The sequence below is a fragment of the Passer domesticus genome, chromosome 2, assembly GCF_036417665.1.
Source record: "Passer domesticus isolate bPasDom1 chromosome 2, bPasDom1.hap1, whole genome shotgun sequence".
In the NCBI taxonomy this organism is placed as follows: domain Eukaryota; kingdom Metazoa; phylum Chordata; class Aves; order Passeriformes; family Passeridae; genus Passer; species Passer domesticus.
In genome coordinates, this window is record NC_087475.1 from 108,064,879 (window position 1) to 108,090,561 (window position 25,683).

The 25,683-nt window shown below is 38.6% G+C and overlaps 1 protein-coding gene across 8 annotated transcripts in view; it reads right to left on the reverse strand.

Moving 5' to 3' along the window:
• The window catches only part of PHLDB2 (pleckstrin homology like domain family B member 2), a 105,969-nt gene that overhangs the window by 15,575 nt on the left and 64,711 nt on the right, over positions 1–25,683 (reverse strand). For 4 of the 8 annotated variants that reach the window (XM_064410546.1, XM_064410544.1, XM_064410551.1 and 1 more), the window contains 10 exons: positions 24,535–24,678; positions 23,538–23,675; positions 13,896–14,024; positions 10,197–10,352; positions 9,324–9,434; positions 8,525–8,614; positions 5,247–5,390; positions 4,281–4,454; positions 3,503–3,643; positions 2,823–2,922 (listed from right to left, as the gene is read on the reverse strand). In XM_064410546.1, coding sequence (XP_064266616.1) covers positions 2,823–2,922; positions 3,503–3,643; positions 4,281–4,454; positions 5,247–5,390; positions 8,525–8,614; positions 9,324–9,434; positions 10,197–10,352; positions 13,896–14,024; positions 23,538–23,675; positions 24,535–24,678 — 1,327 coding nt within the window. The remainder of the gene's footprint in view (positions 1–2,822; positions 2,923–3,502; positions 3,644–4,280; positions 4,455–5,246; positions 5,391–8,524; positions 8,615–9,323; positions 9,435–10,196; positions 10,353–13,895; positions 14,025–23,537; positions 23,676–24,534; positions 24,679–25,683) is intronic. The other 4 variants (XM_064410547.1, XM_064410548.1, XM_064410549.1 and 1 more) reach the window with 4 other exon arrangements.

Sequence of the window (25,683 nt, forward strand, 5' to 3'; positions counted from 1 at the left end):
ATATGTATTTAAAGATGCCTGATGAAATTAATCGTCGTTATTCAGATTCTAGTCCTGTTGACTTTAGTGAAAGACAAGTAAGATTTCATAATTTTAATGGACAATGATATTCCATTTCAGTAGTCCTGTGTGGTGTGTTGAAGCAGTACAACATGTTCAGAACGTTACCCAAATCTCATTGTTCCACAGAAATGCACTTTCTTTACCTTTGACTTTGAAGAAAGTTTGTTTTCCTTCCACGTGCTTAGTATTGGTGTGAAGTGTGAGGTGAAACCAGAAATCCCACCAAGATAAACCCACTCCCTTCCCTCCTCAAACCACAAAGAAATTTCTATTAAGGCTTTACCTGTAAGGCTGAATGAAAGGTGCTTAAAGACTGTTTCTCAGACCCTTCTGTATAGCTGGATAGAAATACTCTGGGATCTGACCCCATCCTCCTGACTTGGATATTCCTGTCCTTGCTGAGTTCTGCACTGCAGTGCACAAAGAGCCCTGCAAATACTTTTGTGAGGTGCTACCCAGATAAAGGAGCTTTCCCCAACCTAGAAATGTGGCACTGCAGTGCAAAAGCAGTTACACTCTCCAAATTCCTCCAATACCAATAAATTCAAGGGGCTTGAGGTTGAACAAAAAGGAAATGAACACTTTAGTAACTACTAAGAGAGGCCACAAATGATCCTTGTGTTCCTTTGAAACAATCCTTTGAAAATCCTGTGACAGTTCAAATAAAGCACCTGTCAGCAGCGCTGTTTCCCTTTGGCAAACCTGATGTTTCAGAAAAGGACATCTAGAACTGTTCTCTTTCCCAGTACAAATTAATCCCTTAAGGCTCTCTTCATAATTTTCTATTTCTATTCAAACTGCTGGATCTTTCAAAAAATAGCAGCCAACTAGTATGACAAGCAGTATAGCACCTGATTCCTCAACAGCATATGAAAAGTGCTATGCCACCTGCCTCAATGAATACATCTCTCTCCTTCTCCCCTGCCTCTCATTTTTGTCAGGCCATAATTAGATTTTGATTTGTGAGGTTTCTCTCTTTCCCATTCTTAAGACAAGAAATCTGACCCTACTCTTAGATTGCCTTAATTGCACAGTGACAAAAAATTAAACATTAGAAGTGATTTCTTTTTAAAACCTTTGCCTGTGTTAGGTTTGATAACACTTTAAAAATGTGCTTTAGGGCACACACTAACACTCTTTGCAATGATTTTACAGAAATATTTCCAATTTTAAATACTTGATCTCTTGTTAGAGTTTAGCCAAAATATCCCTCTTGATTTTCAGACTGAAATAACATCACAATGATGACTCTGAACATAATTTCCAGCATTCCACCTTTATGCACACATTACATCGAAGGCACTTTCCAAGCTGAGCATGAAGCTCCTTTTGTATTGTACCTGAAATATGTAGAGATAAGTTAGGCACAACACTGCAGGTTTGTGTAAGGCCTGCTGCATAGCTAAAGCTCAAAACCAACAAATCACAACAGGATCAGCTCTGGAAAGGAGCACGTCATGATCCTTTTCCAGCTTGCTTGTTCCATCCCTGTGTTGAGTCATCTTGGTGCATATGACTGACCTCAGTCACTGCTGTGACCTTTAACAGCTGCAAGCTCTGACAAGTCCTGTAACAATGGGATGGATCTAGCTCAGCTCAGGCTCACTTAGTGCAGTTCTTCACGAGGACCTCTTGCACTGGTATCGATAAGGGTGATGGTGTAGCCATGATATTTTATGAAAAATCCTCTGCTAGGATTTTTCTCCTGAGAAGCTGAGGAGCCTCAGGAAAGAAATGTAAACAATTAACTATCTGCAACAAGTGCATCTGTGATTGGTGCATGTTGGTTGTTTCTAATTAATGGCCAATCAAGTCAGCTGGCTCGGACTCTCTGAGAGCCACGAGCTTTTGTTATTCATTCCATTCCTGTTCTTTCTAGCCTTCCGATGAATTCTTTTCTCTCTATTCTTTTAGTATAGTTTTAATATAGCATTTTATTATAATATCTATCATAATATAATAAATCAGCCTTCTGAAACATGGAGTCAAGATTTGCGTCTCCTCACACAAAGCATCAACCATAGTGATGCAGATGCTGGAAAGAAAATAAAACTGACAGATGGCACTGAGGAGTGCCTCTTTTTGAAAATGTGTTACTTATGAATAATACATTTCACTAAAGCAAAAAAATATATGTATCAACTCAAGTTGACATACAGCACACACAGAATCCCATATCCTAGAAAATCATGCATCAGAGGTGTAGTTTTTTTTTGGATCCAGAATTGCTGTGTCCGTATTAACAAACCCAGCCATCAAACAACAGAACGGCTCTCTCCCTTCCTGTTTTGTAGCCCAAATATTTAAGACCACTTATAATACCAAGTCACAGCTTCTCAAAGTTATCTCTCTCTGGGGATTTTATCCAGGCAAAAATATGTGCCTGTGAAATACAATTTTTAAGATACCAACATTAAAAAAAAGGGAAGAAAAAGAAAGAACATGTAATATATTGCTTCAAAATCACTCACAGAAATTACCCAGTTAACATAATGTGTATTTTCAATATACTTTTCTTGTTTACAGGATTATATTTGGTGACCATGTACTTAAAAACTACACATGTACCTACATCATAATATTAACCTCTTACTTTACCAACATCCAAAAAAATCAGTTACATTTAGAGCTTGCTTTTGTCACCAAGAAGTAAACTTTTATTTTGCAGACCTGTTGATCATAGCAACACCAGTTTCAGGCTTATTTTTGAAAACTGTACACTGATTTTAAAAAGTAATGCAACAATTAAAAGGTCTTACCTTTGTGCATCCTTCTTGACTCTGACTCTTTGGTCATAGTTGCCAGGCAGTGAGGAAGTACGCTGCCACAGCTGTTGCTCTGTCCTAATGGTAAATGTCCCTGCAGGAAATTTTGTAAATAGGTGCTTAAAACTGTATTTCAAGACTTTTTTTTTAATCAGCAATGGCAAAATAATGTGCTTTGTCATGGATATTAGTTTCACGTCATATCAATTAGCCAGCTGTGTACAGTGTCTATTAGGCAAAAATGTTTTCAAAGCAGTAGCTTCGCCTTCCTGCTGTTTGGTGATTGACCACATCACAAATAAAGAGTATTTCCACTTTATATATAAACTTTATCTTTACCATTTAGAGGCCTTCAGTAGGAAAGAAAACAACAAGTTGTGCCTCTAGAATCAATTTAAACCAGCCCAAAAATACACTCCTTGATACAGGAATTGTGTATTTATGATTATTGTTCTACAGCACAGCATTTCCAGAGGTCAGAAGAATGGCTGAAGTACAGAAGGTTTCACATACATTCCCATTTGTTAATAACCCTCAAATAATTTCATAGTCAACTTCATGTGTGAATCTGGGGGGGGTTACATAATGCTTAGAGTGGTACCCAGCCTTCCCTGTAACCCAGTGCAGGATTTCCTGCAGAGGCTGGAAGGCTGTAAAGAGCTGCAGGCACGTACTTTGTTGGCAATGTTGCGTCCCAGCGTGGCACTGTTGAAGTGGGGAGACACAGACAGGGTGGTTTTCTTGCGGGGCAGGGTATCGCTGAGGTACGTGCCCTCCCTGTGCTGCTTCTTGCGCTCCTCCAGGCTTCTGAAATGCTTCACGGGGAATTTGTTACAGTTTTGACAAAATGAATTGATGCACTTGCTCAGTTATATTCTATATGGAAAATACCAATAGTCTGGAAAAAACAAAATCTAACATACAGAGCACCTCCTGCTTCACAGTGCTTTCCATAACATTAAAATAATTTCCATCATATTAAATTCATGTGCACATTTTATAATAATGTCCCTGTACCTTTTATTTTGTGTTAAATATTCAAGTCTAGTGTAGAAGTGGAACCCAGTTATAAAGGAAAACTTTTCCTTATAAGTTATTCTAATGAATTGGTGACTTAAAACCAATATAGCTTTTGAAAGGCATTGTTCAAATGTATACGAAAAATTAATTTAGGATTTCACACATACATTATTGCTGCAAGTCCTCTGAAAGTTACAATGGGTCCTGAATATTAATATTTGCCTCTGCATTTTAAGGTGAATTTTTGTTCAGAAACATTCTATAATACATCATGTTAATTTTTAAATGAGCAGTGCCTTTAAGTACAACACTCTGCAAGCACATTCAACTTACAGTGTATCACACTAAACTCCTCATGTATAAATCAACTTTCTGGCCCTCAAAAGCAAACAAAACAAAATAATCCCAACTGATCAGCTTTGAATCTGTTACCTGTTGTTGCCTGCGGTGTTTCTTAGCTGGCAGAGGTGGAGGTGTATCAGATAAAGGAATAGGATCTACATGAGTAGCCATGACCTCAGGCCAATGGACTGATGGAAGTTGAGCAATAGAGCGAGGAGAAAGAGAGTGAGGAAACACAAATCCAGAACAGAGAGGTGATCTTAGCTTTATAGAAAAAAGAGAAATTACACACAGAGTTTTCTTTTTGGAATTTCTCAAAAGATATGGCACATAAAAGCTGCAGTTTTAGCACTGTTTGTTGGAGTGTTTAGCAGGAAAGGAGGTGTACTCTATTGCAACTCTCAAGGCATACTGAGCTACCAGAAGCAGCACATAAATGACAAATTCTAAACCAGTTTCTGACTTACTGCAATGCAAAAGTACATTGATTTACAATTATAAGGTTATTCCATTCCTTTAAAAGGGGATTTATTAAAAATTTCACAAAGAATGAGGAAGAGAAAGTAAGCTAGAAAACAGACTAGACAGACTCCATGGAACAGCTAAGATGGGTAGAAACTATTAATATCCCACAACTATTCAAGATATACTTCTACCACCTTACAGGGGGAGAAGAAAAAGAAGCCACAAAACAAAATGAACACTTGAACACCACTAATCAAGTTGTCATAAGCTTGTCCACATACGGTTTCCCAAAGGTGCATTACATTATAGTGTTGGGCAGGCAAAGTTTATCACTTAGAGCTGCTTGAGTCATAAGAATTCACATTTTTTGGCCTTCAGAGTCCCATCTACTTCATTAAAGACACTTTACAGTTGGAGCAGTCCTTCAGCTTTACTATTAACCTGTTACCTGACTTGGTAACTGGCAGAGGCAGTTTGCTTTAGCGTCAGTTTGTTACATGTTGAATTACCAAAAAATAAAAAAATAAAGAAAATAAAAAAGACAGCTGTGAAAGAGCAATGCAAACAAAGGGAAATGTCTCTCAAACAAACCTCTTTATTTTGTGGCTGGCTCGTCAGCACAGCCGTGGAAGACTCAGTGGCAACTGCTTCAACATCTGAGGGGGTCTGAGTGGAAGGGGATATATTCGTGGAATTGCCATACAGCTCACTAATTTCACTTACACTGATATAGCCCTAAAAGGAGGAATTCAGAAGTTAAAAGCAGCAAAAGCCAAAAAAGACATGCAAGAGTATTAATGTATTCAGTACAATGAAAGTTAGTTTAGAGTGATTCAGCCAAATATTTGTTATAAATGAAATACTTAATAATAAGTAAAATAAAATTAGCATCAAGATTTTCAAACGTTAAATACTTGGATTCTGAAAATTGTTCTTAATTTAATTCCAGAAACATTTGTATAATCAAAATGCAAATGTACATTAAGCGTCCAAAAGATTTTACTAAAATGCAAATACCCTTTAGAAATTATGTAGCTCTTTCTCAGGAAAGCAGACTGGGTGAAATGGAAGAATAAATCTTATTCTGAGATTTTTTTTTGTCCCTGATTAAATAACCTGATTTGTTTCTTGCCTAAATATTAGGCTAATTTGAGTAAAGCAAATGACTAACAGAACTGGAAAGAACTTCTATAAGGACAAGCCACTCTCAAAAATTACACTAACACATCTTCCATTTGCATCTCCTGGAACAAACTTCCAAGTTTTATTTGTTACCAGAATAACCAAGTAAGATGCTGTTAGTGTTAGCCTGCAGCCATTACAATTTGCCTTTTTTTTTTTTAATTAAACAGTCATACAGAAAGTGATGGACTAAGGGATGGCAGGAACATCAGTGTGCTGCTGCCTGCTGAGATTTATGTAAACAGATTTAAGATACGAGGGCAAAACGTGATCATTTCATGTATTTCAGTGTTAACTGCACATTTTTTTTCTTTTAAAGTAAAATATGGATTCTAATCCATTGTGCATAGGACACCAGGCTGTAAAAAGTCAAATGTCCTAATTTCTTATCCATAGAAAACAAGGCTATACAAAATTAAGAGTAAATCACCGTTGAAGCAATGCCATAAAGAAGAGCTAGAAATATGATTATTTTTAAATCAAGATGTAAAGCTGCTTTCACACTGACAGTGTGTGGCAAGGGCTGTGTTCCTATTACTGCACCAACATATACTTCAGCAATTCTGTAAGAGAAGCCACAGACTGCTATACTATTTCTTTTTTTTAGAAATGCCTAAATTTACCAATGATCATAGAAGACAACTTGAAAAGAAATACTAACATTACTATCTATTAGCATAATTTTCAATATATGATATAAGTTGGTTCAAGCATAGAAGACAATCCTGTAAAATTATGTATCATACAGTGAACAAAGCACTCTACAAACAGGAGGCAAATCTTAACTCTCATATAATTTGATAAGCCATTAATTGAGGAAACTGGCTAAGATACTAAAGTTTATCTCTCAAAGCATATGACTACAGCACAGTAAAATAGAATCCAGCATGAATTAACATGAAACTTGCTTAACCAACTTGTAGTGACAGTTTATTAGTAACCAAAACTCAGCAATTCTGCAATGCAATATTATGATTAATATTAAAGCTGTAAACACGTTCACCTTTATATGAAGAACATTCAGTTCTGACTCATAATGCCAGTCAGGATTTAGAAGGAAAATAAAAAACTAAGTAAGGAACAAATCACTGTGCTGTGCACTAGATCAGACCCCTCTTACATTTAATTAAATAAATGGCTTCAAGTCAGAATAGTCATCCAAGTAATTTTTTCAGTGCTGAACTTTTAAACAGCATTGATTTTCCTTGCTCATTTAAGTACTGGGCTAAGCATCCAGCTTCTTTACGTGAGGCAGTGTTACTCTCTTGCTGTGCAGGCTGTGAGTCAGCTCCCGATGGATGGCAGAGGGTTACAAATGTGTGCTTTGATGAAGAGGACTGGCAAACATTAGACCACAGACTCGGCTGATGCATAGCAACCCTATGGTGAAATGAGCTGCTGTGCCAGCAGTCTCTGCAAGCCTGTCTTTGGTGCCTGATTTCAAAAGTGCCAGGACAGTCAGAGAAGAATTAAACTGGACCAAGGCAAACATGACATCTGGCAAACGTATTTCTTTTGTAGGATAGAGCCTATGGAAACACTGAGGATGAAACAGATAACCTGTGTTTTTCCTTCTCTTATTTACCCTGGAGGAAGTTCTGACTGACTTTACTATGTTGATTACACTGACGCCACTGAATAATCCATTTCATTTAAAAGAGTGTAGCCTCACATAATGTAGCTGCATTTTGCAGTATGTGAATAAACAAGCCATCAAGTCTACGTGAAAAAAACCAACCAGACAGCACCCTCTCTCTAGTGAGAGAATGGGCAGATACATCTCAAAAGGAAAAAAAATGAATCTTAGACTTGTCAGATGTCCAGGTCAGAACACAATCTAGGACACTAAAAGTCTAAGCAAACAAGGAAGGGTGCTCAATCCCACAGGCAAGTGTGAAACTGCACACTTGGAACTCAGAGATCAGACAAGTAAGACACCAGTTCCCAGGTGCTGAAAGGTTGTGGTTGCTTTAGACTTCGAGAGCCCAACTTCCCAGAGTAGCACCTACATCATTATATGTGGCAGACCTTGGTCAGGCCTTCAATACAAGCACATCCAGCAAGTTCAGTCAAAATTCTTAAGCAGAAGTTAATGAAGCAGCCATAGATGCCTGTCAGTGTATTTTAAATGTTAAATTTTCTGCTTCTTCTAACTGTTCAAAAAAGTGAAATAAATAGCTCAATATGTATCTTAGAAACCGAAATAGCTTGAAGTCTTCAAATCAATGCTTTTTAAAAAGAACAAAATGTACATTTGTCATGCTTTAGTAAAGAGCCTTAGAATGAGGGAGGGGAGGCAATAATAAAATCTACGGGGCAAAAATAAGACCAAACTGGATTTGTACTTGAACAGTTATTCCCAGATCTCATTCTTCTTCAATGAGGTTTAATTGTCTATTTTGAGAAAATTAGACATACATGCACACTCCACACACATAAAACCAATAATTTCTCCACGGCAAGAGATTAAAGTGATGCCAGTTACATTTGGAAGAATGTTAAGAGAAGCTCATTTTTGCTCACTAATGAATCTAGCCTTCTATGAATAAGTTTAAAAATTTGTATGAAATTACTTTGTAAAGATTTGATGACTAGGACTTCACTCAATACTACATACTGAAGTGCTTTTGTATGAAGCATTATTAAAAGTTAGTTATGGTAACGTCAAAAGCAGAGAAACTCTTTACCTCTTTCAGACTATTGAGACTGACAGGAAATCCCTTTCCTCCAGAAAGTGTGGAATATTTCTTTTCCAGATTACAGAGATTTTCTTTTTCCTGTTAAAACCAAACACTTTATATTAAATACCAACAGTCACATAATGAAAATAAATGTTAGCCATTTCCTTAACTATGTGAAGAAACACACTGGGATACTGAAACTACAGAGCTTCAGCTTCATCCTTTTAGAACAGAACTGAACAAAATTGGATGTACAGAACAAAAAACAAATGAAACGCTTTATTTAACAACCATAGCCAAACCAAGTAAGTGCTCCTTCAGCATTTTGAAAATGATGATTCTGCTTGGTGATCTAAACATGGTTTCTCTCATGATTAAAAGCAGAACATAAAATGGACATGAAGGGCTCATGCCAGCTTCTTATTAAGCAGATGTTAGCTGATGGGAAGTAGCTCATCTCATGGCCTTGCAGGGGCCATTACAAGCCAAAAATCTCAGCACTCTGTACAGAGTCCCCCTAGCCACACAGGGAACACAGGCTTCCAGCTTTAGCACCTGGACTCTGCTTGAGTCCTTGGGAAAGAGGGCACTTCTAAAACGCTCTTGATTATCAAATGCCAGTAGTGTTTTCTCTTAAGAACATCTGCTGACTGACTGCAAAAGATTTCCTTTTTTTTAAAGGTGAATGTCTGTCACATTATTACCAACTTGCTATCTTCTGCACAACTGATACTCTGCTTCTGCTCTACATTATTTATTCTATGAAATGCTCTTTATTGCTAAAAAAAATACAAAAAATACTTACCCTTTGCAGCATCATTATTAAGTTGTTTTTCTCTTTTACAAAATGATCTTGTTCTCTTTGTGCTTGTTGGACAATATGATTGGCTTGTTTTTTGAGAGCAGAAATCTTTTCCTAATATAAGAAAATCACAATTTATGTGATTTATTTTCAAATCTCAAGACAACCTGCATCAAAGATCCTGTTCATGAAAGTTCACTTATTCATATGCATGACTAAGCAGCAGGAAAATAAGTTTATACAAGACAGCTCACTCCTCTGAAGGAGATAATTAAATAAGAATTAGACAGTAAAGTGAAAACTTATTCAAGAGACAAAAGAATAATTGCATGTATTCTTTGATAATATAGTGACAAGCATCTATATACTGAACAGAACTGGTTTAGAGATCCAACCTCTGATTTCTGAAAAAAGTGGTATTAATTGACTGAGATAGGACCTTTCAAACAATGTTTTAAATTACTGTATTTTCTTAATTTTGTGTTCTACTATTATTTTAACAAAACCATTTAACAGCAAAATCAGTATCAAGCCTAAAATAACTGCAGTTTTGTCCTGAGAGTACAAATCTCCTTTCTTAAAGAGGAAAAAAAATCCACCAACTTTGGTACTTTTTTTGAGCAAATTAAAGGGTTTGATTTTCACATGAAATATGCAAAGAGGGCATGAAATGTTATTAATTTCTTTCTTCTTAGAAGAGTGCATTATTTGATCTGTGTGGGATGTCACTGGGCCATTGTCTTTGCTCTGCTCCAAAAACTCTTTCAAGGAGGAACCTTTTGCATTATTTCTTGCAGATGGGCAGGTTGTAGATCCATTTCCTTGCCCTTATGCTCAACAACAAATAACAAATTAATTGAGTGTTGGTGCTGTTACCTTCCTACTGACAATGCTGCGCTGATATTCAGCTACTTCATGCAGGAGCTGTTTTGTCAGGTTTTCCTTCTCTTCATCTAACCTGCTTTCATGTTCAAGCTGCTGAAATTCTAAATCTTCAAAGTGTTTGCTTTCTATGTCCAGAATATCAGCATCCTTAAGGAAAAAAAAAGAAAAAAGTTATATAAAAAAACATAATAATGCTTTTGCTGACACCACAGTAGAGGTACTTACAAACAAACACAAAAATTGACCTAAAATTATATTTATATATTTCCTACAACACATCTCACCGGGATCTCAATACTTTTAATGACCTTCTTGCATAATAAGAGAGTAAACTGGGCTAATTATTATTTTGATGTTGCTTTCTCCATCACCCCTACTGTGCCTCTTGCTAAGAAGCACCTGCACTGTAAGGGAGCTGTTTTGCAGCATTCAGAGCAAGTGCAGCCTCCCAGGCTGGCTGGGCTCTGCTGTAGCCTGGCTGGACACCACCAAAGCCTGAACCCACCTGGTGAGGTTGTCACATGCCATACTCAGAGGACATCTGCTTTCCAACCAAAAAGGACAAAGTATTGCACCAGTACCCCAGAAAACTGCACATGGAATTAACTGCCGAAAATTGCTCTCTGTGCAATTAAGTACTCTAGTCATCCACCCTAGCCAATAGGTACAGACAGTAATTCAGAAAAAGTATCAGCCCACTTGTTATGCATTCTCCTGAACTGATACCATGTTTTGTCAGAAAAAGAATAAGTCAAATGCTGCAGAAATGAACCAAGAAAAAGAACACATCTGCCTTCCACTTAGGGATGATGAGATAAAACTCATGGCGCTTTTCAGCTCAAGAAATGAATGATAATCTTCCCTCCTGCAACATCTGTGCATTTATAATATGAATTCCTGCTTACTAGTTTCAGAGTCCTGAAGAAAAGGGTGTATTCAATAATTGCAGCATTAGTAAATGGTAAGGCTCTTTAAAACAAGCACATGACTTGCTACACAAGAAAAACTACATCCTGGAAGAATGCAAACTTGTTCCTTCTCTTATTTCAACCTAAGGCAAAGGTTAGTGGCCAAGATAAGCTACTACTAAGATAGGTCTCTACAAAAGGAATTCAAAAGCAGGTTCCAATGTACCAGAGAAAGACACAGGATGCAGAAACTGAAGAATACAAGTTCCTACATGGAATACAAACATCTTTCCCTTACTCTCCAAAGATGTGCTCTTCACTTGCAGGAGATAGTGAAGAGATCAAAAGCAAAGATGTGGGCTAAAATTTACAGGAAAGCAGTTACCTACAATACAGAACTAGCCAGACATCTTCAGCATGCCCAAAAAAACCAAAAGGGCTTTGCCTGGGCCATGGAAGTCAGTGAATGCAGCCTATTGTACACAACAGTAATTGCTACTGAGGCAGTAGAACAGACTTCAGAGAAGGTAACTGATGATGAAAAAGCCAACTGGGGGCATTTAAAATACCCTTCCTGCCCCACAGGGAGAGGATATATGTGTTTCAGGTACAGGAAAGCAAGAATTTGTCATCTGCCCACTCCAACCCATACTCCAGACCCACCCTGCAGCTAGCTGCTACAATGAAATTGGCAGCCCACTCCTCTGGGCAAAAATTACTGATACCGGTAATTTGTCTCCTTCATGCCCTCCTCATTGTCAGTAAAGTAGCACAACAGAACATGTTGCAGACTCAGGTATTTCACAGGATGGTTTGGGTTGGAAGGGACCATAAGGATGACCTCATTCCAAATCCCTGCCATGGGCAGGGTACCTTACATTAGACCAAGCTGCTCAAAGTTCCATCCAAGCTGGCTTTTAACACTTTCATGGATGAGGAGTCTACAAGTTTTCTGGGCCACCTGTTCTAGAGCCTTACTGATGTCCAAGTAAAAAATTTCTGCCTAACATCTGATATGAGCCTCCCCTCTTTCAATTTAAAGTGATTGGGTTATCACTACCTGCTCTTTTAAAAGGTGCCTCTCCAATTTTGTAGAAGACTTCTCTAGGAACTGGAAGGAGCTGTAAGGGCTCCCTGGAGCCTTTTCTTTTCCAGACTGAATGCAGCTCTGTCAGCCATTCCTCACAAGAGCAGTGCTCCAGCCCTCTGGTCATCTTTCTGGCCTCCTCTGAACTCACACAGGTCCATGTCCTTCTTTTGTTGGGAGCCCCAGTTATTTTTGGGGAAGGTATTTTCCCTATTTTGGGTACAATACTTAAAATCATTTCATGACTGCCCTCACATTTTGAGATCAGTTTGAGAGCTACCGGGCACTAGTTCAGTGATAATTTCTACTGCATGGGCCACAGCAGCCACAGCAAACTCCCATTACAACTGGCCCAGAACAATGTGCAATAGAACTGGACACTAAACCATACCTCCACATTTCAAGTTTTGTCTCAGTTTCAAATCCAAATTAATTGTTAAGACAACTTGCAAGGAACAAAAATAATTTGAAAAATAGAAATTAAAAAATTTAACCAAACAGATTTTTAGAAGAATCTTGGTGGTCAATAGTGAAAAGAGATTTACTACCATCCCACAGCAACAAGACTGCAGCATCTCATGATTTAATACATTCAAGCATGTGACTGCAGAGGAAAAGCTTCCTTTCCTTTTAATATGTATGAGATATTACATAATCCTCCCCCCTTTTTTTTTAAGGTAACACACAAAAGTTTTAAGTGTCTCAGAATAAGCAAATTTTCTGTAGCAACTGAGAATTTAACGTTGTTTCCAAAGCTGGGCTTTTTTTTTTTTTCTTTGAAAAAACAAAATAGAATTCTACAAATAAAATAACATCTAAAGAGCATTTCCTATAAAGCAGAAAACCCTTTTTCATCATTGCTATTACAGCCTTTATTCCTGATACAAACACCCAAGACAGAAAAAAAGATTTAACATTTAGATGGCCTCTTGAGCTTCCCATACTGATGCTTTTAAAATTATTTCCCCCACCAACTAAAGCTAACTATATGTGCTGTATAACGTACTTAAGCCTAATGAATACTAATATTTTTTTCACAGAAACTAAGGGTGCTTTCACTGACGATATTCTAATTTTTTTGCTTACAAATAATACAAACTATAATCAAGTTGCAATCAGACTTTATGAAAAGTTTATTTATACCAGTGTGACACTGTTGAAAATACAGAACAAAATAAAGCTATTTTAGAAAGTGGTAAAATCTTAAAATTAAATTTTCAAACTACAGTTCAGGCTAACAGCTAAGTTATATATTGAAAAAAAAGAAGTTATCCATAGCTTCACTGAGAGGGTAATTTACAGGCCAATTCCTGTCTTTGTTCACACAGGTAAAGAATTGTGTTCTACCATCCATCTAAACATCACAACAGCTTCCACATCACCCAGTAGGCCTAAAGGGCTAATTACAGGCAAGTGACGCACAGCTTTAGAAGCATTCAACACCAAATGATTTCTAATCCACACATTTGCACGTTACTTGTTTGCAATCATGCACATAATATCTTACAAGCATTCTGCAAAAAAACCCCAAGCCATAACTCCCATGACTATTACAATTCTAAGTTGCAAATATGTTCAGACACTGGATACTTGAAAGAGAAAATGTTACACTTAGCTACAAGGAAAAAAAAAAAAGAAAATTAAAAATTAACAAAATAAAAAAAAATTAGTGCAATCTTGAAACTTGCTACTGACCCTCTTCAGCTGCTGCTGTAACTGTTCCCTCATGGACTCAGGGCAATTATCAAGCTGCGTCTTCTGCTCGGAGTAAAGCTCCTGAAGCCTCTCTAGTTTTTCCCTCTCAGCATCAAGTTTTAATTTTTCCTGAAGCATGAACCAGAAAATAAAGACAATTACCTTCAAACCCAAGCAGTTGTTAGTGATTATGACAGTGTGGCAAAACCTTACTAAACAGTTGAAGCACGCAGGTCGGAGACAGAAAACTCGTTAGTTGAAATGCAGTGGTGGGATGCAAAAGAAACAAAACAAAACATTCATCATTTTAGTGGGGTGATTAATTCTCTCCCTCATCACTGTGCTTTGGACCTGTGCCTGGACAATGCTGTTAAAGACCCACACCCAAACACTTGTCTCAACTAATGTAAAAAAATAAATAAATAAGGGAACTGTAGCCATGTCAGTGAGGTAACTGATGAAGCTGAGAGAGAAAGAGTAGCTTTTAGGAAGCAAAGTAGATGGAAAATTACTGCAGTTTTGCAGAGAGAGAGAGAGAAATGGACCTTCCTAGGAGAATCAATTTCATGCCTGTGTGGCTCTGTACATTCAGGAAGCAGTGAAAAGCCAGAATGAGACAGAGCATTATAAAGAAATAACTCTCAACCAGGAAATCCTGTTGCAGCAGAAACACCAAGTGATCCAGCAAATTTGCTTCAGGATACAGGAACTGCAACCAGTCCATGGGGATCACAGGGGACAGCTTTCCTGGTCTCCTTCAACTAATTCAGCTTTCCTTTTGTTCCACTCAAGCAGCAGTACTCAGAACACTGCTTCTCACCCTCCCAAGCCTTTGGACTTTTAATCTTTGTAATCAAATACTACATGATTTCCTGTGCAATACTATTCCAAAGACTGGCTGCACATCACTTAAAGCTTGGCTGTAGACTGTTATTTATCTATAGACCAAAGTTTGGGAACCAATAAATCAGAGCACAGACCGTTTTTTCAATGTCTTTCACTAGCCAACATGGCAGATGCATTTTCTCCAATTCAGAAATTAATAACTGGAAAAAACAATCTATGCCTGATATGACAGGCGTAAATAATCAGGTAAGTCCCTGAAGCCAGGCTCTCTGCTATCTTCTACCATTACACCTGTAGAGCTCTCTTTTCCAACTTGTTCTGTGGTAATGCATCTCCTTCCAGATGGTCTCTAGCTCTCCTTAATACTCAAGAATTAGCAGTATTCTGATGATTCCAAAAACAGTTGAGTTCTTTCACAGCGTCTACTCATTTCCACTTTTTCCAGTCCCAACTATTGTTTAATTTTGAAATCAAATGTGTGGTACAGCAGGTACTGTATGATTGGACATTGCATCACCCTTTGCCATAGAGAAGTAATGTCTTTCAGTACACAGTACTTGCCATTTCAAACTGTGGGAGAACTTCATCTTTGATATGCCTGACATGTTTCTCAAACCCTTATGCATGGCAGAAGCATAGTAATAAACATGTGTTAGCTGCCTGCTTTCTTTATGGTTTTGTCTCTGAATGGGACCAGGAGCTGGGATTCAGTTTTCCCAGTATTTAAAAACAACAGGAAGAATTTTTATTCAAGTTCAACATCAATCAGAGTCCCAGCTCCACTATGTTCATTTACATGTGCAGCTCCTCAGTTCATACAATCAGTGAACATTATGCTGAACATAAATACATTTTATTAAGCTTGTGAAAATGAGCAACTGAGCCAGCATATTCTATACCTGAACTTCCTGTACTCTGTCTTACAACAGCAGCAGCAGGCATCAGAAATATAGAGAATGTATGCAAGGGATCTGCACAATGAGGGAGAAGCATGCAACTCCTGCGATGTCACCTCCAGACCACTGTTCCCAAGAAGCCCCATTTGCTGAATCATCCTTACTTCCAATACAGAAACAAAGCTATGAATAAACTGGTAGCTTCCCTCCTCACAAACTCTGTTGTCCATTTAACATTCAGCCCACAGCCTACCACCTTGTTTCACACTTGCTTTTTCTGCCCACCTAGCCATCCTGAGCAGCATGGACTTCTCTCACCTTAGCTGCAGTGCCTCTGAAGCTATAAATAGCTCTCTAAATGTCTTTGCACTGCTATAAGCATGCTCATTCATCAACAAGCAAGTCGAACCTCCAGTGTGAGGAGCCATCATCAACAAGGATAAAACTCCCTGAGAATCCTGCCGGAGATACTGTTACATGCCTCAAGAAATTAGAAATGTATTCCTTTGAGATTGAAAGCGATACTCACCTGGTCTATTTATAGCATAGGAAGTGCTAATATCCTGCCAAACTGGCTCCTTCAAAATGTGCAGTCTTAACAGGAAATATCACTTTCAGCAATGAGAGGCATTACATGTTTTGCAGCTGTGGAGTTAAGTTCACCAATGGCTCAGGCTGTGCACTGGTGAAGTCCATTTAATTCACAAAAAGTATTTGAATGAGAAATTTTTCATACAGTGTTTTCTATAAATGAATCAAGACAAGTTCTTCTAGAAGGGGAAAGATTTGTGACCTTGCAAGCCTGTGCAAGATGCAGCTGTCGCAGTCTGTGGCTGACTCCATATCTGTTTGCTCCAGAGCAACTGGCTGAGAACAGAACCCAAGCCACGCTGCTCCTCCTCATTTAACCACAGGAGCTGGGACTTGGTTAATACCTCTCTACAGAAAGCCCCAGTGTGGATGCTAGAGGCACATCAGCTGCAGTCTGGCCGAATTTTTAACATCCTATTTCCAGAGAAAACAAGTGCAACATTTGGTCTTAGCCTACTGCCCAACTTGGCCTATGGTCTGCCTCTACATGAATGTTATGAACGAACGTGAGGATCAGCCCAAATACAAAGCAGGACTGACTTGGGGTTTGATCATGCTTGGGGCAGTGCTTGGATCAGTTTTGGAGGACTTCTGGGAATTGTGGAGGACAGCAGTAAAAAGAATTGACATGTGACACTGTCCCCAGAGGCAGAGATGGGATGTCAGCAGAGAATACACAGTATGAATACCAACCATTAAGTGAGTCAGAAAAGGAAACCAATCTTTAGATTGATTTGAGGGCAAAGAAAGAGAAAAAAAAATACTATATATACACATCTCATAGATGATCAGGACAGAGAGGAGAGAAAAGGATGTATTAAAGGTAAATCGTAGCCCCTACAGGAATGGGAATAGGAAGGAGAAACAAAATTGCTTCAGTGCTGTCTCCAGTGGTTGAAATGCCCTATGCCTGATCAATACTGCCACTTTAAGCCTTAGTGGTTTTCCACACCCTTTCTGCAGAGAGCTGCTGCTTTTCAATTTGTCTTTCGTCCCAGTCTCCTATTGCATGCAGGCTGGCTGGCTAAAAATGTAGACCAACATGTGGCTGCATGGACATATGCTCTGTGAACCAACCATAAACTCATCGAAACTGAAGAAATTAGAGTAAATTGGACGGAATAGAGAAAACTTTATGAAAATCCAGCTAAAAACGGGACAAAAACCTCCATAAACAAGTAAGAACACTATCATTTTATCAGTTCAATGTAAAATGCATTGGTGATTTGGGCTTACTCACCAATGTTCCATATCTCCCTGTCCTCCAAAACAACACAAAAAACCCCCAAGACCCTCCAAACAAATAAAAAAACCCTCTCCAAACCCCAAGGTATGTGTTAGTTTCAGAGAGAAATTGTAAATAAGCCTACAAGGCAAATGAAAGAAAAATCCCAACAAGCTGAATGATTCACTTCTAATACTTTTCATTATCTAGTCTGAAATACTCCAGGATCTTCCTCAGTCCAACTCACCTATAAATCATCGTGTTTTAAGGTAGCAACATCTCATAAACCACATTAGACTTCAGACATGCACAGTCAGTCCCTCTCTGTATGGAATCAGCCAGTCTCACAGGTTTCTAAGAAATGTAATTGCATATTACTGACCAGAAAACCCCACTGAAATAAAACAGTCTCCTGTGCAAACTGTACATGCTCCTTTTCTGTATTTGCTGACTACTCTTTCTTGCATTCCTCTATCTCTTTAAGGACAGATGCATGAAACTTGTCACAATTTTATTCTTTGTCACTAAATCCCAGTCAGTTTCATGACAAAAGCTATTAAGAAAATAACAGGCATATGAAAAGGAACATAGTAAGACAGAAGAAGGTTGTTCATAGTAGGTTTTTTCCCTGTGTGAGTGGTAACTAATTTATTACATAACAGTTTGTATTCAGTGATGGCATCTATACAGAAGATCTCAAGAGTTTTGTTTCAGATGCATGTATTAATCTACTAATAGGCATTTTAAAGCAGAGTAAGTGATCCCTCTGCTTCAAGTAAAAAAATTCCAATAGGTGCACCCATTAACCTGCTCCTAAGACTACTCCAGTATTTTGGAATTTCTAAGCTCATTCTCTGACCATTGCAATGCATAGTCCCAGTGAACACATGGAGGGACAAAAGAAAGTCTGTGATTCTAAAGCACTGTTCCTTCATGAGTATAAAAGAGGAAACAATCATCCAAACCACAAGAAAAAACCATTCAAGTTAGAAAATTCATATTCTTATAGTCTTCAATATCCAGATGACAGTAAGAGGAATTCCCATGAGGGGTATAACTCATTCTGATATTTCTCTCATGAATGTTTTAAAAGAAAGCTCGTGAATTCAGGTTTTTCTCCATGAGTCTTTGTATTCCTCTTTGTGGTCATTAGTGTTCTCTCTACAGGATATCCTTATGTGGATATATCCAGCAGATACAAGTATTCCTCTAAATATCTAATCTTGTTCATTGCATCTTAAGGAGGCAGATAATGTTATGGGCATGGTAGCTCATCCTTTTAAAATACTTGCTTACATCTTGCTGAACTGGAATCTGACCAGTAAATATTTAAGAGGCTATGCTGTAAGACATAAATTTGTCACATTCTTCAGGATAAAATCCAGCAGTGGGAATTTTGCATCCAGAAGAGGAAGGATTGAGGAGAGAGGCAACCAATATATTTAACTTTGATTGCTGATGGCTCATCAGACAGCTGCTCTTTCCTTTACTCTATTCTTGCAAGTCTTTGCAGTTCAAATTCAGCAGAAGCTGAGCTTCAAATGTTTTGGCATGTCTGATATATTCTGTTAATGACTGAAAAAATATTTCCACTAAAGCATGTGGACAAAATTAAACATATTCCAAAAAAGATGAGTTATCCCCTGCCAGCTGCTTCTGATTTCTGCTCTTGAAAAAGGACAGGAAACCCAGGCTGATAAAGGAGTTCCATAGTACATATTTCTCCATGACATAAGGCAAAGGTCCTCTAGAAGAAAAGGAATAATCTCCCTCTCTTTTTTAAGACTCTCAACTTTTGCATAAATACTTGTTTTGAAATGGTCTCCCAAAACTCCCATTTAGCTGTGATCCCAAAGCACATTCTGAAAGCAGAAATCACTACTAATTTTCAGTTATTCTTGTTTATTCATGCTTACTGATCTATTTTTTCTTTCCCTGGCTATGCTGTTACTTTCAGCCTCATGCTTCACTTGGAGACACAAGGTGTAGGGAATCATTAACCATCCTTCTCCACATATGCTGGACTGCATGTTTTAAGATGGCACAGATTATTGAACCATTGTGTGAAAACAAAGTACAATGCAGTGCTGGATGACATCCAGGCAAATACAATTTTTCCAATTTCCTTATGGACAAATGTCAATCCCGGTCTCACGAGCGAAGGCTCATCAGAGAGAAGTTGTAAACATAAACAGCACCCTGGGCCTGAGGTGTTGTTCCACTGGAAACAACAGCATCCTTATTGCACACCCACAGTATTGCCATGGTAACTGCAGGGAGCTACGCACTGGTGGCAGGGAAAAGGGAAAAGCTTCACCTGCTTGCTTGTTTCAGCTACTGCCCAGCTCAGCTCCCTCTAGAGCAAGCTGCACTCAAACTAATTTTGTCAAGATCCATAACTAAGCTTTTTCCCAGAGAGCTTCAAGCTGTATCTGTCAAATTGTGTTAGGAAGGACTTATCAGGGCTCTCTCTGCATAAATGGAACTCGTGATTAATAGCTTAATAACGGATATTCACATATGTAGGTCATCATCTTTTTCTGTAGAGAAGAATGGAAGAAGAAAGGAAGAAGAAAGGAAGCTGATCTCAAGAAGGCCAGACAAGGAAGCAAAGTTGGACTGTTCTCCACATCCTAGCATGGTTTCCAGCATAGCTGAAAGTACAGGCTATGCAAAACAGCTCTGGAAGTAGCTACTCCAGCCAGGACAACTGAGTCCTGACAGCACTTGTAGCTCATAGACAGGCCAGGTACCACACCAAAACTATGCCAAGTCCAGCAGGGGTGGCATGAAAGATGACAGAAAGTTTCTGTTATCTTTCTGAAATGACAATCAACCATAGCTCTGATTTTCAAAACCCAAGTAAACCAATAGAAGTTGCTTCCAATGTGTGTGGTGGCAGAATCACAATGGCAAGGGAAATGCTTCCAGTTCCCCTGAGAGTGTGCACTAGATCGTCTTCCCCACTGGTTCATTGTTCTCTCCCCCCATTAGTCCTGCCTCATAATCTGAGAGGGCTGAGCACGAACTCGGGTGAGACCAGCATGCACCTTAAAATATAATGTACAAACCCACTCACAAAATACATCCCTGATTTACAAGCAAGGGACTGGGACACTGAGATATTGCACCACAGCAAAAAACACACTGACAGCCCAAACCTGAACTTATTCCTGCCTTCTGACTTCCAGTATGTTTTCCAGTCAATTCTTTTGCCTTGCAAGGACTAAAAATTGTGGCTTTAATATTCTGAAAAAGTTGGCAAAACTTTGTGTCATCACCTAAATGAAATGTGCACAGGGCATTTAAAAAATAATTTAAAACCCCCCAAATATTTAGGTAGAAGGTAGTGCAAGAGCTTCAACAAACAGTTCAAGTACATAACATGCCCAAAAATTCGATTGTAGTTTATTATCTCTCTTTTTAAGAATTTCACAGGTTCTTCAAACAGGCATACAGCTAAGGATGAGACTCAAGCAGGCAGGAGTTTCCTGTCAAACAGGTGCCAAGATCAGTGGCAAATTCCATGAGATGCTCAAGCTGCTCCAGAGACAAGTGCCCTCATATACAGCAGTAATGCCCCCACCATGGAATGAACTCTCCCTCTCACCTCCAGACCATGAACACCATGTGGTATATTCAGATATCACTCCCTTACCCTGGCAGAAATGTAACCATTGTTCAAGATATGGGACTCCAACAGCTTCTTGCCTTGAAGCCCCACCAAAACCAAGACCCCAGCTATCGGTAGGGGTGAAATATTCAGGCAACTAATAGAAACTGTGACCAACTTGTGGACACTGGGATACTTGCTTTAGCAAGACATAACACAAAAAGTACCATCAGTAGAGTAGAAATTCCTGGTGAAAACCCAAGCCTTAATTCTGTCTTAAGATTCAAATTATTTCAGCGAAAGGGACCACCTATTACCTCCACCCGAGCCCCCTTTTTGAGGGTGGGGGTTGATCCTGTATTACTACAGAGCCAAGATGTATCTTGAAGCAGATCTGCATGGCTTGAACTTCAACACAGATGCAATAAGCAAGCTTTAAAAAATGCTACCATTTCAAGCCAGCCAGAACTGTTATTTGTTGACAGGATCAGTGCCATCTGTTTTGCTGGCTGACACTACTTTCCCCAGAACACTTCAGCTGTCACTTTAAATTTTACTCCCTTTGTAGCAGCCCATCTCCCATTTCTATTTTCAACTTTCACTTTTATGCAATGCTTTCAGACATATTCCCCAAAAAAACACCCAACTGTGAGTGTATTCCTGCAAAGATAATTTCAGTATTAACTGAGTCATGGCTCAACATTTAGAGCACACAATCACAGCTGGCTTTCTTTGTTTAAAACAAAGAGGAACACAAAAGAAAACACAACTAAAATTTTGTAGCTGATCTGACTGGTGCCATGCCTCATACTGAAAAAAATGTTTTCAGTGAACTTGCCTTTTAAACAAAAAGTGTTTTTTATAGGCTGCTTTCCATGTTTCATTTCACCTGAAAATTTAAACTAGACCTGTCATTTGTTACCTACACATTAACAGGTGGCTGCAAGGAAATTTAAATTTCATGCAGAGTTTACAATAACTTCCATTACTTTAACTGAACTTTCAGGCTACTGGAAAGCCAATACAAAAGATCTCTTGAATTTCTGAACGTGTTATTTATTACCACTTACCAACCACAACTTCCAGCAGCATTCTTTTGAACAGCATGTGGTTTCACACCCTATCTGCTGATACCCAGTTTAAACTCATCTTTCTGCTAAAAAGCAAGTATGAAACATGTCCTGTAGGCAACTTAAAATGTGACCACAAGCAACACTGAAAGCTGAAGGATCAGTGAGGGGTACACAAGCACAAGGAAAAGTGCAGACAGGGAAGTTCAGGGAGGTTCAAACTCAAACTGGATGTGCACTCTCTCCCCACAAAGTGGAGATGTGGGAGCACCATTCTCCTTTTCAGACACAAGCTTGATAAGAAGAGCCACGAAACAGCAACCAGGCCCCTGACAGGACAGGCAGAAATTGAGGACAGAAAACTCAGAGAAAAACAATGCAAGCTGTAAAATGTGAATTGAATTGGAACTGTGAACGTGCTAAAAACATGCAGCTTTTCTAAGCAAAAAATGCAGACGACTTCCAGATATTTCTGGAAAGCTTAAGAAAAGAAGAGAGACTAGCTAGAGCAATTCCACAAGTGACAGGTCTAAATTATGAGGTAGAGAATGACATTTTAAAAGGAACAACACTGACTGAAATCCCAGGAAAAACTTCCTGACCTTGAGGTATTATTGGCCATGGCAGATCCCCTGTGGAGAAGGGAAGAGCAATGCCTGAAGAGGCCAGCAAAGAGCCCATTGGAGGGAACCAGCACTCCCTGACTTGCTTGATGCAACTTCATCTTGCAGGCCCTTTCCATTTCTGCACTTAAAATCTTCTTACACTGCTATCTTATTTTGGAAGTATATGCCTATCTATTTCTTGTGTAGTTGAGAGCAATTAAGTAGGTGACTGTATATCAAAACTAATTAATTTCTGAGACTTAATTACAGAGGGAATATTCTTCAGTACTTAAATTGTCAGTCAGCAAACAAAACAATATAATGACTTTAAAATTACATACTTGATGGATGTCTCATATTATATATTCTATATGATATTAGATAAAAACTTGCACCCTTTTTCATTTTGCTCCTTTGCTGAGAAAATAATTTGGTTTTTTTCCTCCAAATTATATAAAGGAGGGTACTGGAACAGTTCAATTAATACTGTTCTTTTAAACAACTGATAACCCAAGAACAAGCTCTATATGAGGTGTTTTTATTATTAAAAATATCTTCACAGTAGGTCAGGTTTTTCTATTTTAGCTTACTATATTTTGCTTGTCAATCATACCTTGGAAAATAACACTGTGAAAGGGAAATGATAGTGAAACAATAATTTTTTCTTCCATATTTATCAAACAAATTTACTTACAGGCAGTATTTCATCAAATAAGCTCCATTAATATTAATCCTATAAAATATTTTGAAAATCAAGGGGAACAGAGAACACATCAGGCAACAACAACTGAATTACCTTTGTCTTTTCACCAATAATATTTCTCTCCAGTTCAGCTATTTTTCTGTTTAGATGATCCAATATTTCCTTTTCTTTCAGCAGCTCTGTTGTTTCAGATTTCTGTTCCCCATCCAAAAGGGCACATTCCATATCCAACTAGGAACACAAAACATCTTTCAGAAGCAGTCCAGATTCAGAAGAAATCTTGATACACATTATTTTCAGGGGGGAGGGGAATGAGTTGGTTCACAAGAGAGAAATATTTTTTAAAAAGGGGAGGGGAAAAATAATCCCGTAAGTTTTTCTGCCACGGAAGTTAAAAAGAGGTCACAAATTTCAGAAAAAGTGAAATTGCAGCAAAAAATAGTGTAAAATAAAGTCCAAACCAACTTTAGCTTGAAGATTCTTTTTTCCAAAACTTTTTGTTTTCTAACTCTTCTCTGTGCTTCCTCCTGTTATGATACTGTCTCTGTGTCCAGGCTCTATAGGAAACCCTTCTGGAACAGCTGTTTCTTTCCTGTTGCTGATAATTGGAACAGGCACAACCCAAATGCCTGGCCAGCTTAGTTTGCAACTGTGAGATTCCAGAAGTCAACAGGGTGCCAACCTCCTCTTGCCACTGTAAAGCCAAGGAGGACTGAAAGGAAGTTGTCTCACTTCCTTTCTCTTTAAACAGTCACAGGAGATACCACCATAAAACTCCCAAGTGACACAAGGTATTTGGATTAACTGAGTGACCATTAAACAAGCAAGATTGTTCCAATTCCACTTCAGAGTGTAACGGTTACAGCTGGGAAAGGCTAATCCAAGCACCATAAGCATCCCCCAGCTGGAGAAAAATACCCTTCATAGCAGGAGACTGCCAGGTTTGTGATTCTGGTGAAAAAGCACAGAATATGAAGACTACACACATCCACAAGTTCCTGCATGTTGTACTTGCTGAACCCACCAGACTTCTGCTATGTAGGCACACGTAACAGCCAAGACATGGAAAACAAAAAACATGTTTTCATACCTCTCGTGAGGATTCATCCATCTGGTCATTTAAATCTTTGATCTTCTGCTCAAGTTCTTCCAAGTTATTCAGTATTACTATGCGCTCCTCCTCCAGTCGACCAAGCTCCTGCCTTCTCTGCTCTTCACTGGTGCATTCTGCTATCTGCAGTTGGACATCACAAGAGGTTCATTAGAAAAAGAGGCAAGTGCTGCCTTTTCTATCCCCTTTCATATGGTTTTCATTTTAGACAAGTGTGGCACTGTTGGTTTTGAACCCATTACATATTTCCCATCTACTATAGTGCTATTTCTATATTTAGGAGGTGTACAAGAGAAACAAACACGATACTTTACTTCCAGGCATTGGAAGTAGATACCATACTTAACAGTAAATACTATTCATTCTAAAGGAATTACTAAAACTTAACCTTTGAGAATACTTTACATGCTGTGCTATTTAGGTTGTGAAAATCCAATTTTTCCATTATAAAAATAACACAGACAGATGAAGACGCTTTTTATGCAAATTTCAGCTGTTCATTTAATAAAGGGCAGGAGGTAGGATAGGACATTTTTGTAACCAGCATTTAAGATGGGTGGCTTCTGTAAAATAAGGACAAAAGTTGGTCCCATCTCCCCAGGTAGCACTGAGGAAGTAGCACCTTTAATGCTGCTTTTTTTTTCATTGCTATTTCCTTACTAGATACCTGTGTCAAGAATGAAACAAGATTAGGTAGAAAATACCTGGGATCTTACACCATCCAACACTAGATCAAACGCTGAGTGTTTGATCCAAGTACTGAGTTTGAAATGCATTCTTCACGTTCACCTGACCCCAGGGGTTTGCAATCCACTTCCTCTGGGAAGGCTACTGGCTCATTATCCCCAACCAGGATTAGAGGTGGGCTGCGTGCAGGGCTTTGCAGTCACCTCTGGGCCACACAGCCTTGCTCAAGAGAGGCTCAGTTCAGCTACTGAATTGCTACTCTGAGAGCAGGCATTTTATTCTGAACAAATGTGAGCTCAGTATTTCAAAACGAGCTGCACTTCATTAATGCAGTTGCTCGCTGGTGCTTTTCTCAGGGCTTAACACAACTCCCTTTACAATTAATGAATGAATGAATGGTATTCCTTGATTTAGCAATAGTAGTCCTAGCAGCAAAGCCTC